Source organism: Peromyscus eremicus, chromosome 9 (assembly GCF_949786415.1).
Source record: "Peromyscus eremicus chromosome 9, PerEre_H2_v1, whole genome shotgun sequence".
NCBI lineage: Eukaryota > Metazoa > Chordata > Mammalia > Rodentia > Cricetidae > Peromyscus > Peromyscus eremicus.
The window spans coordinates 59,628,358-59,651,229 of NC_081425.1; the positions used below are offsets into that span (position 1 = coordinate 59,628,358).

General features: G+C 44.4%; 1 protein-coding gene across 5 annotated transcripts in view; it reads right to left on the reverse strand.

Moving 5' to 3' along the window:
- Positions 1-7,346: 7,346 nt before the first annotated feature.
- Positions 7,347-22,872, reverse strand: part of Rnaseh2b (ribonuclease H2 subunit B) — a 59,181-nt gene continuing 43,655 nt past the window's right edge. For 3 of the 5 annotated variants that reach the window (XM_059273515.1, XM_059273514.1, XM_059273517.1), the window contains exons 10-11: positions 20,141-20,221; positions 17,808-18,281 (exon numbers count right to left, since the gene is read on the reverse strand). In XM_059273515.1, coding sequence (XP_059129498.1) covers positions 18,168-18,281; positions 20,141-20,221 — 195 coding nt within the window. In that variant the 3' untranslated portion in view covers positions 17,808-18,167. Of the gene's footprint in view, positions 7,875-17,807; positions 18,282-20,140; positions 20,222-22,872 lie in introns of those variants that run through there. The other 2 variants (XM_059273519.1, XM_059273516.1) reach the window with 2 other exon arrangements.

The following is a 22,872-nucleotide window of genomic DNA, read 5'->3' on the forward strand; positions in this document are numbered from 1 at the left end:
GATCAAAGACGTGCACCACCACCGCCCCTGTTGTTTGTGTTTTTATTTTCCAGTCTTGCCAAAATGAAATTTTAAAGAAATATTTTTTTAAAGATTGCTTTTATTTTGAGTCATTTCAAGAAGAAACAAGTAAAGACTTTTCAAGGCAGGAGAACTTATTTTCTAGCAGTAAGTAAGACAGTCACACAGTCTACTGGATTCTTTCTAGCTCTGTGTGTAAATAAAAATCATGGCTGTAAAAACTTTAAATGTTTCATGAGTTGCTAGAGGGATAAAGGGAGATGATTTTTTTATAATTAAAAATTTTGTTTCTTTCCTTTTACATACCAACCCCTATTTCCACGCCCCCCCCATGGGTTTTAAAGTGTGTGGTCATGAAGATACTATGAAGTGTTATAGAGGGTTTGGAGTATTGAAGGCGTTGTCTTGCTTATCACTTGTGCAATTCTTAAGTTTTTCTGGACATCATTTTTCCATAGAGGTGTTTGGCCACAGGATCCTAAACATCGGTATAGTAAACAACTTGGGCTGAGCTCATAGAGATGAATCACTAATGGTGGGGTTTAAACTTGAGGGTACTTGGCTTGGGGAAAAGCTGGGGGCCTTGAGATAGGTGGAGGAGAACTAACTTGCCTTAAATGATAGCATGTCTGGCTGTGTGCTAAGAACTAGATATATGCCAGTATCCCTGGGAGATGAATACATTGTCAGTTCCTCACAGAAAGTGAGACTATAATAGGTAAACACTTATTCAAGATGGCAGAACCAGAATTACAATCCTGGCCTCTCTGGGTGTGGAGTATTAGATTCTTTCATTGACAAGCGTATAGAAGTGTGCAGGCCTATCCCATCTGAAATCCGTGGCAACATTTCCAGCCACCACTGGCCTCTGTCTCCATGACTGCTTCACCATCCTGAGGGTAATTATTTTAAACCAATACTTTTTAATACCCACAGTACTGACTTAGTCCCCAATCATGACTCCAACTCATATAAATGGATCTACCCTGCTACTCATCCATAGTGACTAAATCCAGGCTATGAGACTTGTACTCAGCCAGCTCAGAGCAGTGCCCTGAAAACCACACTCCAAGTGGGAGGTATTAATTTACTGAAACATGAAGACAAGAGTTCCAGGGAAACTAGTCTTTGAAGGCCCAAGGAATCTATACCCAGACATCTCCTCAAAACAAAGATCCATCTCAGGCATGATGACAGACATCTGCGATTTCAGCCCTTTGAAGGCTGAGACAAGGACTGCCCTGAGTACAAGGCTAGCCTGGGCTACTTGGCTACTTGGCAAGACTTTGACTGAACAAAAGCAAAGACAACAACAATAACAACCACAAAAAAACCCAAAAAACAAAAACAAAACAAAAAAGCAAGCAAGGAAACAAAAACTCATTGGTTCTTGTTCATGCTTTGAAAAGATGTTGGGGTTTAGCCATTCATAGATGGCTCCCTGGTGAAACTGTTGCTGAAACCTTATGTTTAGAAATGGTAAAAATGCTCTTACCGAGAATCATTAAGAATCATTGCTGGGAAGTTCTTTTGTCTTCGGGTTTTCTCTGTTTTATAACTCCATTAGCGGAGAGCAGTGGGTACCATAGGTGCCTTCCTGCGCCTTTGCAATAGCAGCACTGTTTGTGTTGAGAAAACTAAGTGGGAGCTGGGCAGCAAAGGGGCTGGGCTCCATTAGGTCATTAGTCACCTCTGTCCCTTGTTAACAGTGGAAAGCAATGTGTGGCTTTAAAGGTGACACACCTTTCTTCACACTTGGGTAAAGGAAATCTCCTGCCTTGGAGCGTGCCTTGCCTAGACCTGTCCAACTTCAAGGCCCCCAGACAATTGCCAGCCTACTAGGCTGTGTCCCTGTTGGCGAGTTAGCCAACCATTGTTCTAACCACAAGTGGAATTGGAATTTTAATTGTGTGCCTAGGTTCTAGCACCAGGCAGAGAAAATGTTAAAATAACCCAGAGAGTACGTGATTGCAAAGCTCGGGCTGTCTGTCTCCTGAATTCCTGTCCTTTTCCGAAGCTGAGGGAACGAACAATAAGTAGACTGTACCACAGGCTAATGTGGGCCCTGACACGGGTGTCACTGCTCTACCCAGTGAGTCCCATTCATTCCAGACAGGCCCATCTTCATAGAGAATCCTGTCTGCACCTGGCAACTTTGTGTTGCCTGTTTTGGTCTTTTTGGTGTGTATCAGGAGGCTAAATTTCCATCCACATTGCCTTGCCTGGCTCCAAGGAGGCCCACATAGCCTTACTTCATTCAGCTGTCATTGACTGCTGCCAAGCACACAGTCCATTCCCTGAGCCACCATGTTGGGTACTACATAGCAGAGAGATTGTAGTTGGGGTGTAGATTTATTCCATGGTGTGCTGAATGCAAGTTCCAACCAGGGGAGACAGGGAGATAGGCAGAGTTTGGGGCAATCCATCTATAGGCTTCCTTAATGTCTTAGTCAGTGCTCTAGTCAGTGTTCTAGTGCTGTGAAGAGACACCGTGACCGCAGTAACTCTTATGAAAGAAAGCATGTAATTGGGGCTGGCTTACAGTTTCAGAGGTTTAGTCCATTGTCATCATGGTGGGAAGCATGGTGACACACAAGCACAGAGAGAGAGGGAGACAGAGAGACAGAGAGAGGCAGAGACAGAATCTGGGCCTGGCATGGACATTTGAAACCTCAAAGCCCAACCCCAGCCCAAAGACACACTTCCTCCAACAAGGCCCCACCTCCTAACCCTATCAGAGAGTTCTACTCCCTGGTGACTAAGCATTCAAATATACGAGCCTACGCAGGCCATTGTCATTTAAACCACCACTCTTATGTTCCCATGTACATAATCCAACCAGGCTGCAACAATTAAAGTGACCACCACTGTAAAGCCTATAAATGCTGTGCGAATCTGTAACTCTGGGGTTTCTATTGCTGTGAAGAGATACCATGACCACAGCAACTCTTATAAAGGAAAACATTTAATGGGGTGGCAGCTTACAGTTTCAGAGGTTTAGCCCATTATTGTCACGGCAGGCCATGGTGGAGTGCAGGCAGACATGGTGCTGGAGCTAAGAATCCTACATCTTGATCAACAGGCAACAGGAAGTGAACTGAGACACTGGGTGTGGCTTCAGCATATGAGACCTCAAAGCCCACCTCCACAGTGACAAACTTCCTCCAACAACGCCACACCTCTGAATAGTGCCACTCCCTTTGGACCATTTTCTTTCAAACCACCACCTAGTCTAATGAACCAAATTCTTTACCTCTCCCAGTGCAGCTTGGTCTCTTTAGAGCCTGATTTCCCATAACATCTGCAATACTGAAGCTTCGTTCATTTTCTATAGCATAACACCTACAAACTATGAGAGCAAGTACAATATAAATTAAGATTATACAATTTTATTTGCTTCCAGAAGTGGCCCAGATCACTTCAAAACCACTAATATGTAGCAACTATGCCTCCCAACTCACCCCTGTGGAACTCATGGAGAAAGCCAGCAGCAGCACTGGGACCTGAGTTCCTAAAGCAATTTCGTTACTATCTGCTGGGAATTTACTGACAGCAAAGGTGAATGTTATTTCCTGGGCTCTCGCAGGCTGCTTGTGTTTCTCTGATCCATAGACAGGAGCAGTGGCTCTCAGCCTAACTGTGACAGGCCCTGGGGCAGCTAAGATTTCTTGTAAAGCTCCGAGAAAACCTCAGAACATAATTAATCCCAGCCTCCTCCCACATGTTGACACAATTTAAGCCAATGCTACGTTCTTGACTAAGGAAGAGGGTCAAGGGATCACACCCAGGGCCTCTGAGACTGTTTAAGTTGCAGGGCTAGAAGACCTACTCTTTTGTTTCTCACAGCATTCGCTAGGTGCATACTTGGCGGGAAGCACAAAACAATGACGTATGTGTCACATGGTTCTCCAACTAACTTACTAAATGAGACATGAGTGAAAGTAAAAATTCTGAGGGAGACTTTTCAAGGAACCAAAGCCATGAGCAAACCAACAGAAAATTTCAGCTGTTTTGATATGAGTTATATGTGTTTATGTAGAACATTTCCAAAAGAGGGCAAGTAAGAGAGGAAAAAATACTTAGCCTTTCACTATAAAAAATTAAAATAGGGTCTGGAGAGATGGCTCAGTGGTTAAGAGCATTGGCAGCTCTTCCAGAGGTCCTGAGTTCAATTCCTAGCAACCACATAGTGGCTTATAACCATCTGTAATGAGATCTGATGCTCTCTTCTAGCATGCAGGTGTATCTGCAGATAGAGCATCCTATACATAAAAAATTAAAATAATTTCTAATAATTTTCCTTCCTCTTCAATTACTTCTACTAAAAGTCTTACATGGACTGAGGAGTTGGCTCAGTGAGTACATTGCTTGATTCTTAAGCCCCATGACCCGAGTTTGGATGCTCAGAATCCCTGTAAAAGCTGGACACAGCAGGCAAATATATGGGAAACAGGAGACCGAGACAGGATAATCTCTAGAAGGCTGGAGCCAGTCATTTTGGTCTACACAGCAATGAACATGTCTCAGACACAGTGGAAAGGTGAGGGGACGCGCTGAAGGCTGGCCTCTGGCCTGCACACATGCAGCAGCATTCACACCACCTGCAGAAGAGTTCACACACAGACATGCACACATAGACTTACCACCCCATGGACACACATAGTCACACCTATACACAGACACACACCACCACCACACTGCAACAACAAAGCCCCAGAGTGAAGCTGCACCTTTGCTCATATGCATGGTTCTCCCTAGATCTATGCTGCTAATAGTGGGTCTCTCTGCAGAAGCAAAGGGAATGCAGTGTCCACACTTCTGGAGCCGTTTCTACGTGGACCTCTAGAAGCTGAACCTCGTCATAGTCCTAGCCACAGGGCCCTCTGCCTCCCTCACCGCAGCTCTGAGAAAGACTGTTTTCTGAAAGTCCTCGACAATTTGGCAGAGTGGGGAGTCTTATTTTATCTGTCCCTTCTCACACTCATCCTCTGATGTTCAACAGGTGTGCAGCCAGCACCACGGGATGTCTCCATCACAAGTCCTAGGTTCTCCACCCTTGGACGAGCAGACCATGCACCAAGGAACAGCCTCTCTCCTGGTGGCAGTGGGTGCAGAGGGGAAGAGCTAGCTTAAGGTGTGAAGCTCCAGATCTGTCAATCTCCTTTAGTTTATCCGCGAGATTTTTCTGAAGGAGAACAAAATAGGATTGGGTTCTTAGATAAAGTGCTGATGTGAATTGTCTGAAATGAACTGCAGTTCAGAGCAAACAGCAACTCTAGAGCTTCTGGCTAAAAGAAGAGAGCAGCTAGATGCTGATGACTAAGACAAGGACCTGTACAGGAAGAAGTCTAGAGTCATCCAGGTTCGTGGGTACCACCAGTAGGGGGTGGGGTGGTCCAGAGACCAGTGGAATGCGAATTTGGGGCACAATCAAGAATGGATTTCTAGGCCGTGCGGTGGTGGCGCACGCCTTTAATCCCAGCACTCGGGAGGCAGAGCCAGGTGGATCTCTGTGAGTTCGAGGCCAGCCTGGGCTACCAAGTGAGTTCCAGGAAAGGCGCAAAGCTATACAGAGAAACCCTGTCTCGAAAAACCAAAAAAAAAAAAAAAAAAAAAAAAAAGAATGGATTTCTAGAGAAGTCTTTCACATCATCAGTGTCGGGTGATATGTGGAAGAATAAGAAAGTGAGAGGGGAGGAAGCTGTAGAAGCAGAGGGTAAGGTATGGCTGGTAGGTAGAGCTCGAGGTAGAAACAATCACACCAACAGGCTAGTCACCAGCTGGGCCAGCATCACACTTCTGGGACCATGGGGACTATCAGGAAGGCTCCCATGCTAAGTCTTGGGAGGAAAGAGAGAACAGTCGGGCCTGCCTGAGCTGAGGTCTTGATGGGAATGACTTGCTCAAGGACACAGAGCTGACTACTGCAGCATGCTACTGGTGGCAGGTTCCTTGAGCCAAAATATGCACTGACTTCCCACCACAGTGCTTGAGACTATGGGATAGAAAAGGTTAGATTTCAACTCATCCCTGCGTGTACAATGTGTCAGCATAAAAGCCGGGCTCAAACAAGCCAGGATCATGTCTGGAGCAGGCCCTCTTGGAAGTTCACCCCACTTCTAGGTTTACACATTGACTTTTTATTTCTGAAGCTGAATCCTATGCATCCCAGGCTGGCCTTTAACTCTGTGTAGAGCTGAGAGTGACCTTGAAATTCCCAACTCTCCTGCCTCCACCTCCCCAGTGCTGGGATTACAGGTTTATGTGGTACTGTAGTATTGTGGAATATTAATTTAATATGTATTACATTCATTCATGCTGTGGAATGTTTGTTTATGATGCAAAGACATGTTACACTTGTTTGATTAAATAAAATTAACCTGGGGTCAGGAGGCTGAATCAGCAGCTAGCTGACAGAAAGTGGTAGGGAGGAACCATGTGTAGCTAGGGTTCTTAAGCGGGGGCTGAGCAGAAGGAGGCCCTGTTTTGGGGGAGACACCAGCAAGGAGAGAAGGTTAGCTACTTGCTATTCAGCCTCTCTGAGTGAGCAGAAATTCACCTCAACTTTTGAATCCTGAGTTCTATAGAGGGGTAGAGATCTAGATAAAGTTCCTTTAGCGGCTGTGATAGAAAGAGCCTGAGGGACCTGAATTCCTGCCTAGCTCTGGCCAGTGAGGCCAAACCGTGGCTGGGAGCTGCAGAGTTGCAACTGTCCATTGATTAGGACAGCAGTCGCTTAAGGGGCAGCTACTGAGTTTAAAGAAAAACAACACTGTAGGGTATCCAATCCAGTGCCTCACGCATGCGAGGCAGGCATTCCTGGGACGGCGCCATATCCCCAGCCTTCCACACTGACTTTGGAGAGGAGGGTTTGAAGAGGCAGATTAATTTGTCAGCCACCCAGGCACTGAGTCTCTTAGGGTTCAGGGTCATTTCTATGTCGGGAAGAAGGCTAGGGCAAATGAGACTACTGGAGAATGAGATTCAACTTGGCTGAGGGAGCCAGAACTCAGAATTATTCCCTGAAGAGGTTGGGGGTGATGTGTGAAGAAGGTCAGTTGAGCAGCAGCCAGCCTGCCCTGCTGGATGCCCAGTGGAAGAGTCACTTGAACTTCAGACATTTCTGCCCCAAACCTCCCACTGCCTCCTTAAAAGAGCCTTGCTGGGCATTCCCCAGAATTCTCCACCGAACTGCTTTTTGGCATCCATCCCTGCCCCCTCTCTTCTATACATACTCTGTCTTGGCTCTACTAAATAACAGCAATACACACACTCGACAATTTTTTTTTAAAGAAGCCATGTTTATAACTCTAAGAAGTTGTAAAACGTCCATATTAGGCCATCATTATTGCATTAGAAGCTGCCAACTTGGTAAGAAGTAAAGAAGTATTTAAAAGGTTGAAACTTGGTTCACCAGAGTCTGTAGTGTGAACTCCTGTGTTTATGTCAACTACACAGGCGCTCCCAAAAGCAGGAAGCCAGCCAAGTCAGGCAGAGGGATGACCTTGCTTTCACAGGAAGCCTCTTCTGGACATTTTGAAGTCTGAGGCAGTGGCACTCCTCGGAGCCACACTCTGGGGGTAGCTTGCACATAGCTTGCACAGCATAGAACACCCTACCAAGAGCTCCCAGGAGAAACGGGCATGGCTGATCTAAGGAACACTGCATTCATCACTGGTCCTTGGACAGACACCGCTGGTGCCTGGTGGTTTTCCTGAAGTCGCAGAGTGCTCTTGGAGGTGCAGAAGACGTCTTAACCCTTTGTAGCGTCTGAAGTTGCACAGGAAGCAGCTAAGCCTTGCGTGGGGTTGCATCACTCGTCACTTGCCCCTTTTTCGTCTTTGTGGTGGCATCTAGAGGGGAGAGGAAAAGGGTCACTGAGAGCTCAAGCACCATTTACAGAACAGAAAAGCTTGTCTGGGAGCGTGGATCCTGAGAAGTAACGTGATGTGGTCCCTTGGAGATACCCCCAGCTTGGCCATTTCATCCTGGGATAAAACCAGTTGACTATGAAGATACTCTCCCTCCAATGTCCACTACAAAAGAATGTTTAAAACACAGTACAATGTTCCTATCACTAGTGGAATGGATGCCACCACTGTGGGAAAAGAAGAGAAACGGAAGTAATGCATGCACACCTGATTCTAAGATGAGTGATTCCTAGGTGATTTCAGTTTTGCTCTTCTCCTCCCCTTTCCCTTTAAAATAAAACCCATAAATCTCAGGAGGCTCCTAAAACTTAAAAGATTCATAAGGCAATGACTAAGATCAAAAACACTGAAGACCAGCTTAGGTTGGAGAGGATGTGGAGCAAGGGGAACACTCTTACACTGTTGGTGGGAGTGCAAACTTGTACAACTACTTTGGAAATCAGTATGATGGTTTCTTAGAAAATTGGGAATCAATCTCCCTCAAGACCCAGCTATACCACTCTTGGGCATACACCCAAGGAATGCTCAATCATACTACAAGGACACAAGCTCAACTATGTACATAGCAGCATTATTTGTAATAGCCAGAACCTGGAAACAACCTAGATGCCCTTCAACTGAAGAATGGATAAAGAAAATGTGGTACATATACACAATGGAGTACTACTCAGCAGAGAAAAACAATGACATCATGAGGTTTGCAGGCAAATGGATGGAACTAGAAAATATCATCCTGAGTGAGGTAACCCAGACTCAGAAAGACAAACATGGTATGTACTCACTCATAGGTGGATACTAGATGTAAAACAAAGGATGACTAGACTGCTACTCACAACTCCAGGGAGGCTAGCTAGTAAAGATGACCCTAGGAAAGACACAGGAATCACCCAGCAATGGAGAAATGGATGAGATCTACATGAGCAAACTGGGGGTGAGGGGGGTAGTAATGGAGGGCAAGGGTCGGGGGAAAAGAGAGCTGAGGGGAGCAGGAGGTCCCAGCTGGATCAGGAACAGAGTGGGAGAACAAGGAAAGAGATACCATGATAAATGAAGACACCATGGGAATAGGAAGAAGCAGAGTGCTAGAAAGGTCCTCAGGAATCCACAAAGATGACTCCACTGTAGACTACTGGCAATGGTCAAGAGAGTGCCTGAGCTGGCCTGCTCTGGTGATCAGATGGCCGAACACCCTAACTGTCATGATGGAACCCTCATCCAGTGACTGGTGGAAGTGGATGCAGTGATCTACGGCCAAACCCCAGGTGGAGCTCCAGGAGTCCAGACAGAGAAGGGATTCTATGAGCAAGAGATATCGAGACCATGATTGGAAAAAGTACAGAGACAACTAGCCGAACTAGTGGAAACACATGAACTGTACACCAATAGCTGAGGAGACCCCATGGTACTAGTCTAGGCCCTCTGGATAAGTGAGACAGTTGTTTAGCTTGAACTGTTTAGGGGGCCCCCAGGCAGTGAGACCTGGACCTGTCCTTAGTGCATGAGCCGGCTTTTTGGAACCTAGTGCCTATGGTGAGACACTTTGCTCAGTCTTGGTGCAGGGAGGAGGGGCTTGGACCTGCCTCAACTGAATGTACCAGGCTCTACAGACTCCCCAGGGGAGACTTTGCCATGGAGGAGGTGGGAATAGGGGGAAGGCTTGGGGGTGGGAGGAGGGAGGACAGGGGAATCTGTGGTTAATATGTAAAACAAATAGAAAAATCTCTTAATAAAAGAAAAGAAAAATATCTATTATCTGATTTAAATAAATTAAGTTACAGAAAAAAGCAGATTCATAAGGCAACTGGAAAGTTATAGAAGCTGTAAGAATTGCTGGGGTGAGGAGCCTGCACTTTTTCAGGGAGCTCCAGAATGCAGCTGTTTTGAGTCGTCACTCATGTTGGGTGGGCTCTTTCACGATGCAGCTGCCTTTGAGTCACCCATGGACCTGTAAGGACTCCCCTACTCCCAGTTCTGTAAGTGCTGCCCCCCCCAACAAAAAAGCCTCACTGCTTCACAAGGCTTTCCATGAGTGGAATCATCTTTGGCTTGGTGGTGTCCTGTCTAGATTTTTGTTCTTGTCTCCTCAGGAAAAACCACACAACAATGGCTGTGCTGGTTTGTTTTATTTCCTTATATTTTTCTGTCAACTTGACACAAGCTAGGGCTATCTGGGAAGAAGAGGCCTCAATTGGGAAAATGCCTCCATCAGACTGCCCAGTAAGCCTGTGGGAAATCTTCTTGATTCATAATTGATGTGGGAAAACCCAGCCCACTGAGGCTGGTGCCATCCCTGGGCAAGCGGTCCTGGGGTGTACAAGGAAGCAGGCTGAGCAAGTCTTGGAGTGCAAGCCCGTAAGTACTTGTGGTCTTTGCTTCAGTTTCTGCCTTGAGTTCCCGCCCTGATTCGTTTTATGATGGACTGTAATGTAAGACGAAATAAACTTTCCTCAAGTTGCTTTTGGTCATGGTATTCATCATGGCAATAGAAAACAAACCAGTACAATGGCTGTAAGCTATACAGAGAATGGTGTAAAAACCCCAGGAAGCCAAAAGAAAGAGGCCCAAGCTTGCATTTCCAAAAAGAAGGATGCTTTCTTGGCTCTGCTACAGACAGTCTATATCACCTCACTTTGGGCACCTGTAAAATGGGGGCAGGATCTCTCTTTGATTTTCTTTGGATGGTTGTAAAGATTAATTAAAAAAATGATATGTAATTGCTATGGAAACTGTATAGTCCTACTAAACATAGCTAGGGAAACTTTAGTCCAGTCTGATAGCCCCAAAGAGTACATAAACCTGAGACGTGTATAGGTCTTAGTACATAAGAAGGCATGAAAATGGAATCCTTCCAATTATTCAAACAAATCAGGTTTTCCAAGCACCGACGAAATGTCCTTCTGCTGTCTGCCCGGGCCTGCACACAGCTTTCAGAAAAGGCTTTGTAACAGGGTATGCTTACATGATTTTTAGGTTAGTGTTAGGAGAAGGGATATTGGGGAGAAAATACATAAGATGTCTAATCAAGCTGGGCCATCTTCACAAATAGAGGAAGACAGTCAATCTCCAAGCTGTAAGAAGGGGCTGATTTTTATACTGGGTGAGCAGGCGGTTTCTGAGCAGGTTTATACAGCAGCAGGCTGGGGAAGGGATGTTGGGTGTGATGTAGAGTCTGGAGTCAGAGGCCCTAAGTTCACATTCTGCTGTTATTTATTAGCTGTGTGACCTTGGGCAAATAAGGTGACCCTGCCCCTTTTCAACTGTAAAATGGGAGAAATAATGGTGATCTCAGACTTCACTGCAGCAAACCGCACAACAGACATGGATGGTAAAGAACTTTCCCTGGACAGTAGCTTTATACCTACAGAGGAGAACTTCCTTGTGAGTTTAGGGCCAACGTATAAACTTCAAGAGAAGAATGAATGCTGTGGCACACACCTATAATTGCAGCATCCAGGAAGTGGAGGCAGGAGAATGAGGAGTTCAAGGCCAGCCTGGGCTACATAAGACCTTGTCTCAAACAACAAAGACAAACCAGAAGATGAAAGATCTGTGGACAATTTGATTGGGGATCAGACTGGACATCAAAGGAAAGAACTTTGGTTAGCTACCAAGTTCCATCCACTCCTTTAACAGTCCCTCTTTCATGTTTTTAACGTCTTGCCACTGCATGCACCCTGCCTCAGACTGTGCAAGACAAAGAACTGAGCAGCACACAGCTCCTGATGTTGAGATCTGGCCTCCACAGGGCAAGAGACGTGAGCATCACTGAGGCAAGACAGAAAGACAGGAAACTTACAGCAACACAGGAAAGGAAAAGACTCATCATCATCCTGTTGGAGCCTCTTCTTGGCTGCAAGTCAAGAATTTTACCACAGCTAGCCAAAACCCAACAAAAACCGAGTGAAGACTACCTACCTAGAGGCAATATTCCTTTTTCTGAGGGATTTCTCAAACAAGAATGTTAAGGCAGCCAACAAACCATGGTTAAGGCCTTGGCACTCTGATAGCATTTGTGAAGTGTTAAGTTCTACACAAATGTTAAATTTTGAAAAATATTCATGACTAAAATTACGAACCATATTTATAGGCAAAAGAGGTACCTGGACTTCTTTGTGACTCATACCTAGTAAGAATTCCTTTGACTTTTTTTTGGATGTTTGTATTTTCACAGCACTAACTTCTTCTCTGTAAACCTGTACTATGCACCCTATAAACTTACAGTTTGAGTTTGTTTCTCAGCCCCTACGCAGAAACCTGGGTTTGGTGGCCATTGAATTTTAGTCTCCTTCCCCAAAGGAAAAACATTTCTAAACTAAAAATGAACATAACAAGCCATTTTTACTTAATCTTTTGAAACATATAGATTACATCATTTGAACAATGCAACTCAAGATATCATATATCCACATGCATGCACACATACACCTGTAGCCTGAAGTTTTCCTGTGTCCCTCCAGGTCAGCAGCCGCTTGGATCCAAGTAAACATACAGAGGCTTATATTGCTTACAAACTGTATGGCCTAATGGCTCAGGCTTCTCCCTAGCTAGCTTTTACAACTTAACTCAGCCCATTTCTATTAATTGATGCGTGGCTTATTGGTACTTTCACATCTTGCTTCTCCTGGTGGGGGCTCACAGCATCAGCCCCACTCTTCTCCTCTCTAGTTAGAATGTACCTTCTAACCTTATCCTGCCTCACCATTGGCCAAACAGCTTTATTTATCAACCAATCAGAGCAACACATATTCACAGTGTACAGAAAGACATCCCACAGTGCAAGGGAGCATGTGTGAGCTATTCCTCTTCCTGCTGCAGCTAACATCATCTACCTAGCTTCTATGGCACCTTGTTCTGCAACTCTAGTTGTTACAGGGAATAAATGAGTTATTAATGCCCAGCATTTAGACCAGTGCCCAATGCAAAAGCTATCCCGTGTCTGCTGTGACTGATGTTACTAGTTCTGGGGTTGACCACACGAGAGATGGAATAGCAGCATAGTCTCAGGGCATCTCAAAAAGTGAGGAGTATTCTGCAAAATAAACAACCACTATTCTCAAATGGTTCAATGCCCAGGGCCTTGAAAGATAAAAGAAACACTAAGGCAAATCCTGCAAATTAGAAAATTCCAAAACTGGGAACCTCACAAAATTCAAAATCATGAAAGATTCTGGAACAGAGAATATTAGAAAGGTAAAACTCCCACAAGGTCACAAATTAACGGACCGATATCGTTATACATATCCTGGTTTTGGTCACTGCCGCATGGCTATGCAAAGGATTATTATTGGGGACACAGGGATAAGGGTACACAGAAACTTTCCTTACTATTTTTGCATTTTCCCTATAAATCCAAATACCATTTCAAAAGAAAAAAAAAAAAAGGCTGGGATGTAGCTCAGTGATAGAGCACTTGCCTAGCACGCTCAAGGACTCAGGTTTAATCCTACCACTGTCAAAAGTAAGTAAGTTAAGACAAACACAGCATAGAGAAAACCAGAAACCAGCCCAGAAATGACAAGGAGAGTGGAGCTGGCAGACAAGGACGTTCGAAGTAATGCGACCGTGACATGGAAACACAGCGGGCTTGGGAAGACACAAGACTCAAAGGACGCCTAGCGATGGCAGTTACGGTATTTAAAAAATAGCACCAATAGAGACTGATGGAGGGAAGACTACCACAAACCAAACACAACTGAAACCACAGAGGAGCCGTCAAAACAGGGAAGGACTGAGAACAGAAACTCAGTGTCAAGATGACAGTCGACTGGCCTGGCACACATGGAGTCCCCAAGTCTGAGGGTGTGGCAAGCGACGAAGGAAAACAGCAGAGAAATACCTAAAAACGATTGCCTAGAGATCTCTCAACTTAAGGACAATTATGCACTCAAACTTCGAGGTGCTTAAGCACATACGTCAACACCAAGAAGCTATGTGACACAAACTCTAACAGGAAGGAAAGCCACCGCAGGTGTCCTCTCAGACTGCCAAGTCATGTGACCACGGTTCTGAAGAGATAAACGGAACTGATGAACTACCTGGGCTAATCAAGGAAGGAAAAATGATGTCCATGACCAATATCAGACATGCAAAAGGGTCCATCACAACAGATGCACAGGAGGAAGGAGGCATGAAAGGAGAAAGGCTCCCTGGGTACAGAAGGGACAACCACAGGAGTGGAGGGAAGCAAGAGAGGACGGTGGGTAGATATAATTAAAACATTATCTACATATATGGAAACCTAGCAGTGTTTGTAATTAACACACTCCAATAAAAAACTTGAAAAAAAAAAGACAAACTACTAAGACTGGCACACGAAAAAGGGGGAAAACTGGAATAGTATTATGAAAATTAAAATTAAAATTTAAAATTGAAATTAAAGACTTTTCCAGAAATTCCTGGCCCAGCAGTCACTGGTGAATTCTAATACATAAGGAAGAAACAAACAACTCCCCAAATTCCTTTCAAAGACAAGTTATTAAAAGAGGTTCCATGGACTCTTCCAGAGGACTGGGGTTTGATTCCGAGTACCCATATGGTAACTCACAACCATCTGTAACCCATTTCAGGGAGTCAAGACGCCCTTTTCTGACCTCTGCAGGCACTGCATGCAATTGGTTCACAGACATACATGCAGGCAAAACACTCATACACACACCAATAAATAAATGAATATTTAAAAAATTGTGAAGGTGTTTTCCAATTCCTTTTAAGGCCATGTGTTATTTAGCTGTTGGTTGTTTATTTTATTTTTTATTTCTTGTTGTTTCAACTTGGCACAACCTACAGTCATCTGAGAAGAGGGAACCTCAATTGAGAAAATGCCTCCATCAGATTGGCCTACAGGCAAATCCATGGGCACTGTCTTGATTACTGGTTGATGTGGAAGGGCTCAGCCCGCTGTGGGTGGTGCCACCCCTGGGCAGTGGTCCTGGGTTCTATATGAAAGCAAACTGAGCAAGTCATGAGGAACAGGGCAGTGAGCAGCACTGCTCCAGCCTCTGATTTGGTTCCTGCATCCGGGTTCCTGCCCTGCCACCTGGAAATGTAAGCCAGAGAAACCCTTTCCTCCCCAAGTTGCTTTTGGTCATGGTGTCTTTATTATAGCCATAGAAGGCAAACGAAGACTGGCAAGTTTTATCCTGTTACCTAAATCAGACAAAAGCATCATATGGAAGGAAAACCACACGCCGGTATCCCTCATGAACAGGGCTATAAAAATCTGTAACAATACATTAGAAAGATCCAGGACTGTATTTGAAGAGAAAGCACAATCAAAATCAAGCTTATCCTAGGAATGCAAAGAGATGTTAGCCCTTTCAACCATCATAACTCTGATATTGAAATACTTTTGTTAAAAGAGTTTTCTGGTAAATTATTTGGTAAAATTTAACATCTGTTAGCATTTTAACATAAGAATAGAAGAAAGCTGCTTCAGCCTAATGAAGGAATCTAAAGACCAATACAGATGATTGGTACTGCCTAGAAAGATTGATACAAGTATGTTTGGAGGCCATACAAGCACTGCACACAGACAATCATTTCCTAGATTTGGACACTGAATGGTAACATACAGTAACAGTGAGTTCACTTACTACCTAGACTGTAGTATCTAATTCCTTGGGGAAAGCCTGATTCAGATGATGCAGGCAAAGTACAAGAACCTGTCTGTCCTGACTGTAGAAAGAAAAACAATGGTAGCAGCATTCTTAAAAGATATAAATGTAGGGCTGGAGGCAGCCAGTAATGTACCTACAGTGTAAGCAGGGGGGCCCAAGTTCATATGCCCAGAGTCCATGTAAAAAGCCGAGCACTGGAAGTGGGGAGGGGGCATCAGATGGGCCCTGGAGCACTTGCTGGTCAGCCAGCCCAACTGTACCAATGAGCTCCAAGTTTAGTGAGAGTCCTTGTTTGAGAGGGTAAGGCAGAGATGGACAGAGGAGGGCATTTGATAACAACTTCAGGCCTCCACACACCCACAGACATGTGCAGCACATATACACACCCACAAACATAGATAATACACTACACTACACTACACTACACTACACTACACTACACTACACTACACACACACACACACACACACACACACACACACGATACTAGAGCAAGCTGGAAGGGTCCCCCACTGGCCCTTCTGGAACAAATGAGCATCAACTCATATGTAACTCATTGGATAGGAACATAATATAAATGTATAGATGAACAAATGGGAAAGGTAAAGTTCTTTAAAGAAAGTAAATACAGAAGACATGAGTTTAAAGAAAATAGTAGAGCCTAAAACTAGTATTTGAGAAATCATATGTGAAATAGATAGATGCTTATAAAGTCCAGGAATATTTACCCAAAACTTATTAATCACAATGATAGTTGATAATAATTTACAGTGGAAAGCTTTTGGCTATCACCCCAAGTGACTGAAGAAAAAGAACAATTCTCTATATAATTGGTTAATAAATGTGAAAATGTTCAACATCATTATTAATCAAGAAAATGTTAGTTAAACCCATTCCATGGGCTGGGGAGCTGGCTCAGTGGGTAAGGCAGTTGAGCTGAAATCCCCAGAACTGACATGATGCCAGGAACAGTAGCCTAGCAAACTCTGTAACCCAGCGCTCTGCTGACAAGGCTGGATGCAGAGACAGGAGACCTCGGGAGGCTTGCAAGCCAGCTAGCCTGATGCACAGAGCAAACAAACAACAAAGACCCTGTCTTAAACAGGCAAGGAGGACCAGTATACACCCGAGGTTTCCTCTGACCTTCACACTGTGCTGTGGCACATTTGTGTTTGAACTCACATATATACACATCATATACACACATCCACATACACACACAAAATTTAAAAACCATAGTAAGATGCATTTTATTTAACCTAAGAAACCAAATACACTGCTTGTTAACTTTTTTGTGAAATGCATTTCTACATATATATATATATATATATCTTTTGAAGTTAAATTATAATTGCACAATTTCCCCCTTTCTTTCCTCTCTCCACCCCCCATGTATCCCTTCTTGCTCTCTGATTCACAACCACTTATTTTCTTTAACATATACACACATACACATTCCTCAATATATAAATACAACCTGCTCAATCTATATAATGTTACTTGCATGTCTGTTTTTAGGGCCGACCCCTCAATATTTAACACCATCGGTGTGCTCTTCCTTGGGGAGGGCTGTTTCTAGCTCTCAGCATCACTTAGTTGCCTGAAGTTCGTTGTCTAGGGCTGACTGCCCCTCTACCACGACAGCATGTCTGTAGGTGTTGCCCCATGTGGATCTAGTTTAGGCAGCCATGTTGACGAGACTTCATGGGTAAAGCTTCCCTGTTATTTCTAGAGACATTCTCACAGCAGAAGCCTGTTCTTCTGGCTCTTACAATCTTTCTGCCCCCTTTTCCTGATGACCCCAAGCCTTAGGTGCAGGAGTTGTATAGGAAAATGGTTATTAAATGATTAAATATCCAAATAATTGAAAATTATACTGTAATTTAAAATAAGCATTCGTGTATTTATTTTTGGCAGTACTGGAGACTGAGCCCAGTACCTCAAGCATGAAAGGCAAGTGCCCTGCATCCCCTAACACTACTGAGCTCCACCTCAGGCCTTAACAAGCCTGTTTATGAATACCCAGGAGGCTGGGGAAATGCCTACAAAATGACAGTGGGTAAAAAGCAACAAAATTACTATTGGAGTTCTTGAAAATATTTATTTTTTATTCTAAGAAAATGATCTAGCTGTGTCTGCATAATAGAAAGGCTAGCAACTGCAATTTTGTTTTATTTCTATACTTCTTTTTTTTTTTTTTTACAAAGAACATGAATTCATACAAACAAAATATGGCTCATTATAAGATTTACCAAAATGCACCGTTTTATTGTCCAGCTCATTTCAGTTGAAGCCACACAGGAGGGAGCAGAGAATGGCTGGCCACCACTGAAACCTTCCAGAGGAAGCTGTGACTGTGACTCTGGTCACTTGATGACTTCTCACCATGGCAAACATTCCAGAGGCCCCCGTTGGTAGCTCATGCAATACTCCGTTAGACATACAGTCCAACCCCAGCAAGTGTTGGCAGGATCTGAAAACTACTTCTCCTGTTCCTCAGCGGAGTGACTAAGGTCAGGATGGCAGCGGCAAGAAGAGAGACAGAGCAAGCAAGAGGCAACCTTCTTTTTCTGCGCCATTAGATTTTATTTTCAACGCTTCAAATCTTTCCAGCTTTTTTATTTTTTGCACCAAAAAAAGCATCAATACTTTTCATTCCACTCTTGTCAACTTTAGCCAACGCCTTCTGAGCTGCAGTCATTTTGCTATTTTTCTGTTAATAAAAATAAAGAGAGATTTGCAATATTTGTAAATCATCACACACGCGAGTCACATAAGCCTGAGTCTGGGTTCAGGGGGGACATGTGTCCTGGAGTGGAAATAAGCCTGCTACCTACTCAGGACCCAGACTTCTAAAGAAAACCTGCCCCACTCTGAGGAGTTGGAATGCTCCAAGGATGGTTCCCTGCGGGGATCATTTTGAGGGTGCATTAAATGTAACGATACAGACAATGGAGGTGACGGTGGCGACTGTTGGAGGAATTACAGCCTGTGTTCTTCACCCAACGATGAACAATTCACAATCTGATTTTGTTTGTGCTCTACAGAAAACCAAGGGCAGGGCTGTCATATTCAAAAGATGGTCTGCAAGGCAGTGTACTCCAGGCTGCCGCCTAGCTGTCCCAGTGAGGTGGCAAAAGGGAAATGCTCTCCAGAGAGCTGACTCCACATCACTCTGCCCTGGACATTTCTATCTGGTCCCTGTCACTGACTCTCTTCAGTGCCATGGTGGGTGTAACCACGGGGAAGTGAATAGCCTTTCCATGGAAGACAGGGCAGAAAGGTTTCCACCAGAGAAACTCACAATGTCCCCACGTACACAAAACGCTGAGAACGAGCCATTTGGGCAAAACTTAAAATTGGAATTTCTTCTGCTACCAAAGCCAAAGGAATAAAATTGAAAAAAAAAAAAGAAATTAAACAATATAAAGACTATACATTGTTAAAATCTAAATGGGCGATAACTTGTCTTGGGATGGGTGAGCACAAAGGGGAAAAAAAAGGGAAAATCATAAAAATTTACAACTGTTTAAATCAAGCAAAAAGGCAAAAAACACACTGGGAATTTTTTTGTACGCTGCATGTGTCATGAAAAGAGTTACTAGCCTTAATTCAGAATGAATTCTCACAGCTCAACACAGAAGCATCGCTGTCTCAACACACAAACAGGCAAGGGTCACAACTGATAGCCTGTGAGAACACGAAGTACCAGTGAGCAACCTGGAGAACAGACCTTTCTTGTTGAGGAAATGTCTCGTCTGACAAGCAAAAACGTCAAAAGTAAAAGTAAGACTCAGCGCAGGCACGGACGCAGGACACTCGCTGGTAGCGTCTGGGGTTCCAGCTTTCCTGCATTTCTGGAAAGCATTTTAGCTGTCTATTTCAGTCATCTGAAAAGGCTGGGTGTTCTCAGAGCTGAAGTTTTCTAAACTCTGGGCATTGAAGTGGTCAGAGCAGAGGACTGAATAAGAATGCCTTCCTTTCACCAAAGCTAACCATCCGGTTGCTAACCTGAATGTGCAAACACAGGGACTGGTGAAATCACGTGACTGTGTGCCAGGACCAGTGTGGCAAGGGAGGTTTAATGATGCACACTCTCATAATGCTAAACGAAAGGGCAGAGCTGAGACCTAGGTAATGAATGCAGCATGTTACTCAGGATGCATGCGTAAAATAAAACCCAGCAAGAAAGGTTACTCAGCAGACATCTGCAGGGTGAATGCTGAATGGTGGAACTGGTACATTTGTTATTTACTATAATTTCTGGGAACCTTCTTGGCAATAGGATTGAAAAACAATTCATGGAGAAACTGCTGCCCTTTCATCCATCACTATGAACACACTGCAAAATTCAAACCCTTTCTGTATACCCAAAGCTTGTCTTGGATTTGCAAAATGTATTAATTTAACATATTCACTATCTGAACAACTGTGAATGAATTATGATGCTAGAAATGCAAGTTAACCATTTTTCCTGGTGAAAAGTATAAGTGTAGCCAATAGTGCAACCATGCTTAGAGATGTGAGGCCACTGGGCCTGTACAGCGTGCCAGTACACCTGGGCACACATACCTTGCCAGTCTTCAAGTCTTTAGTGTTAAACTTAGTGTAATCTTCTTTTGCTTCTACAGGCTCATCTGATGACTTTAGTTTCTGCAATGTTAGAGCAGCGAAGCAGCGTCAGACACCATCCTCTCACCATCCGTTAAAAACCAACAAATGCACCCTGGGGACCCAGAGGACTCCAACAGGTTCACACTTTACAAACTTTCACATTTTGACAAGAACCTCAGGGACGAAGCCAGACGTCTCCTCCAGGAAGCAGCCATGGTGGTGATGGGCCACAAATGAATAGGTACACAGCTCGGCCCTCTCAGTCCTTCAGTGATATAAACCCACGTTTTATGGAGCAGGCATTGTGGACTTCCAGGGGGTTACAGGCTGCAGGGACAGTGGAGGGGCCCAATAAAAGGCCTAGAAGTTGGAGTCAAAAATCCTCTTCCTGCTGCCAGGTGGTTCACGCCATCCAGCCCCAGCCTGCTCTACTGTCCACCACTGAAGACAGGCAGCAATATTCCGGGACCACCAACTTGGCACAGTGGGAGTCTTGCCTTTTCTCTTCCACTCGGCCTCCCCATTCATCCACACAAAAACCTGCACAGCAAGCAGCCCGAGAACAGAGAACCCAACCACACACTCCAGGTGGAAGCGGAGAACGTGGAGTCAGATCTCAAAAAAGTAAAAAATTAATGATAATAATAAAACTAAAATACATTTATTTACGTGTGTGTGTGTGTGTGTGTGTGTGTGTGTGTGTGTGTTTAGGTATGTGCATGCCACAGTGCACATGTGAAAGAGAAAGGACAACTTGAAAAGCTTGGCTCTCTACTTTTACTAGATAGATCCCACAGACCAAACTCAGTAACTCAGGACTGACAGCAAACATCTTTATCCCCTGAGCCATCCTGCTGTCCCTGCCTCATATCTTTTTTTAAAATTATCTTTCTAAAAAAAAAATGACGTGTGTGTGGTGTGTGTGTGTGTGTGTGTGTGTGTGTGTGTGTGTGTTAATCTCAAGTCTTCACACGCATTCTGTGTCCATTAGGCTCAGTGCAGCTAAGTCAAACCTTCACATATTTTCACTATTCACAAGATCCCTTTGCACCTGTGTTGTAGAATATTGTTTTTAGGTGTGTTACTTTTGTTTATGTTGCATTTATTTAACTCTGTGAAGCTGTGATACTGTGCCTGTCTAAAATGCCTGAAGGTTTAATAAAGAACTGAACAGTCAATAGCAAGGCAGGAGAAAGGATAGGTGGTGGGGCTGGCAGGCAGAGAGAATATACACAGGAGAAATCTGGAAGGAAGAAGTAGCCAGAGAAGGAGGAAGACTCCAGGGGTCAGCCACCCAGCTACACAGTAAGCCATGGAGTAAGAGAACGGGTAAAGCCCAGAGGCAAAAGGTAGATGGGATAAGTTAAGTTAAGGAAAGCTGGCAAGAAACAAGCCAAGCTAAGGCTGGACATCTATAAGTAAGAATAAGCCTCCGTGAGTGATTTATTTGAGAGCTGGATCCCCCAAAAGACCAAAGACCTACCAGCACCATCTATGCATGTGAGAATTCTGTGAACTTAATATCAGGTGATCATAATGTGGATGGGAAGTCCCACCAGTCTTCTCAGATAAATCAGAGCTGAGTGGATGGCCTTGTGCCGTGCAGAGGGCAGATTGCAGGGTGATCACAATGTGGATTTGCACAGACCTTTTTAAGCTCTTCATGGAAATACCAGGTGCATACATGTCAGCACCAGAGCCCTTGAGAAATGCAGACTCATCCCTGCTTCCTCCTTCACACTCTGCATTTGCTGGACAAAGAACTGGCAGAGCCATGGCTCCCAGGCCCCAGCACACAAGATAAAGACACAGGATTTCTGAAATTTTGCCAGGAGAAACCGAGAGAGGAAGATGTTCTTGGCCATGGAGCAATCTCTAGCAAAGGAATCGTCAACAGCAAAGGCTGGCTTACTATACAGTAATGACCTACCAGCACAAAGTAAATGGATGCATGCCAGGTGTGGTGGCACACGCCTGCAATCCTGGCACTTAGGAGGCTGAGGCAAGTGGACTGCCATGAGTTCAAGGTCAACCTGGGCTACAGAGTGAGTTACAGTCCAGCTAGAAACATTGAATGAGACTGTCAAAAGATAAAACGAACAAAAGAATACACCTTCCCATTCAGATACGGTGTGGAGGGGCACATGAACTAGACAGGCCTTCAGCCAGGACAGCAGAGCTGACAGCTGGCAAAATGAAGGCTGAACATGAAGTCATGAGGATGTTTGTGTCCCTTCTCTAAGGCAAGCATTTCTCCATGGACTCAGGAAGTGTGCCCAGTGCTCGGAGACCTGGCAGAAGTTGCAGAAGCTAAGAACAGGTCAGAGTTGACTCAAGATTAGTGCTGTCCTTAGCCTTGGTCAAAGAAACTTCTCTTTGAAGCAGTCTGAGTCCAGGTGATGAGAACATACGGCTTATTGAGTGCTCAGCCTTAAAGGGGACACCCACATTCCTGTAGGGCTCAGAGAACAACCCTGAAACGGGGGCAAAAGATGGAAGTGCTAGACCACTGAGAGGAAGGCCACGAACTACTGTCTTACAAGCATGGCATGACTGTGGCGCTCATGAACTCACAACAGCTGCACTTGCCTGCAAAGGGAATGGACAAGACACAGCCTGGAAACATTCAGCCATAGATGAAGCGGAACTCATGGGTCCTAATCCCACCTAGGCGAAGTAAAGGCACTTGT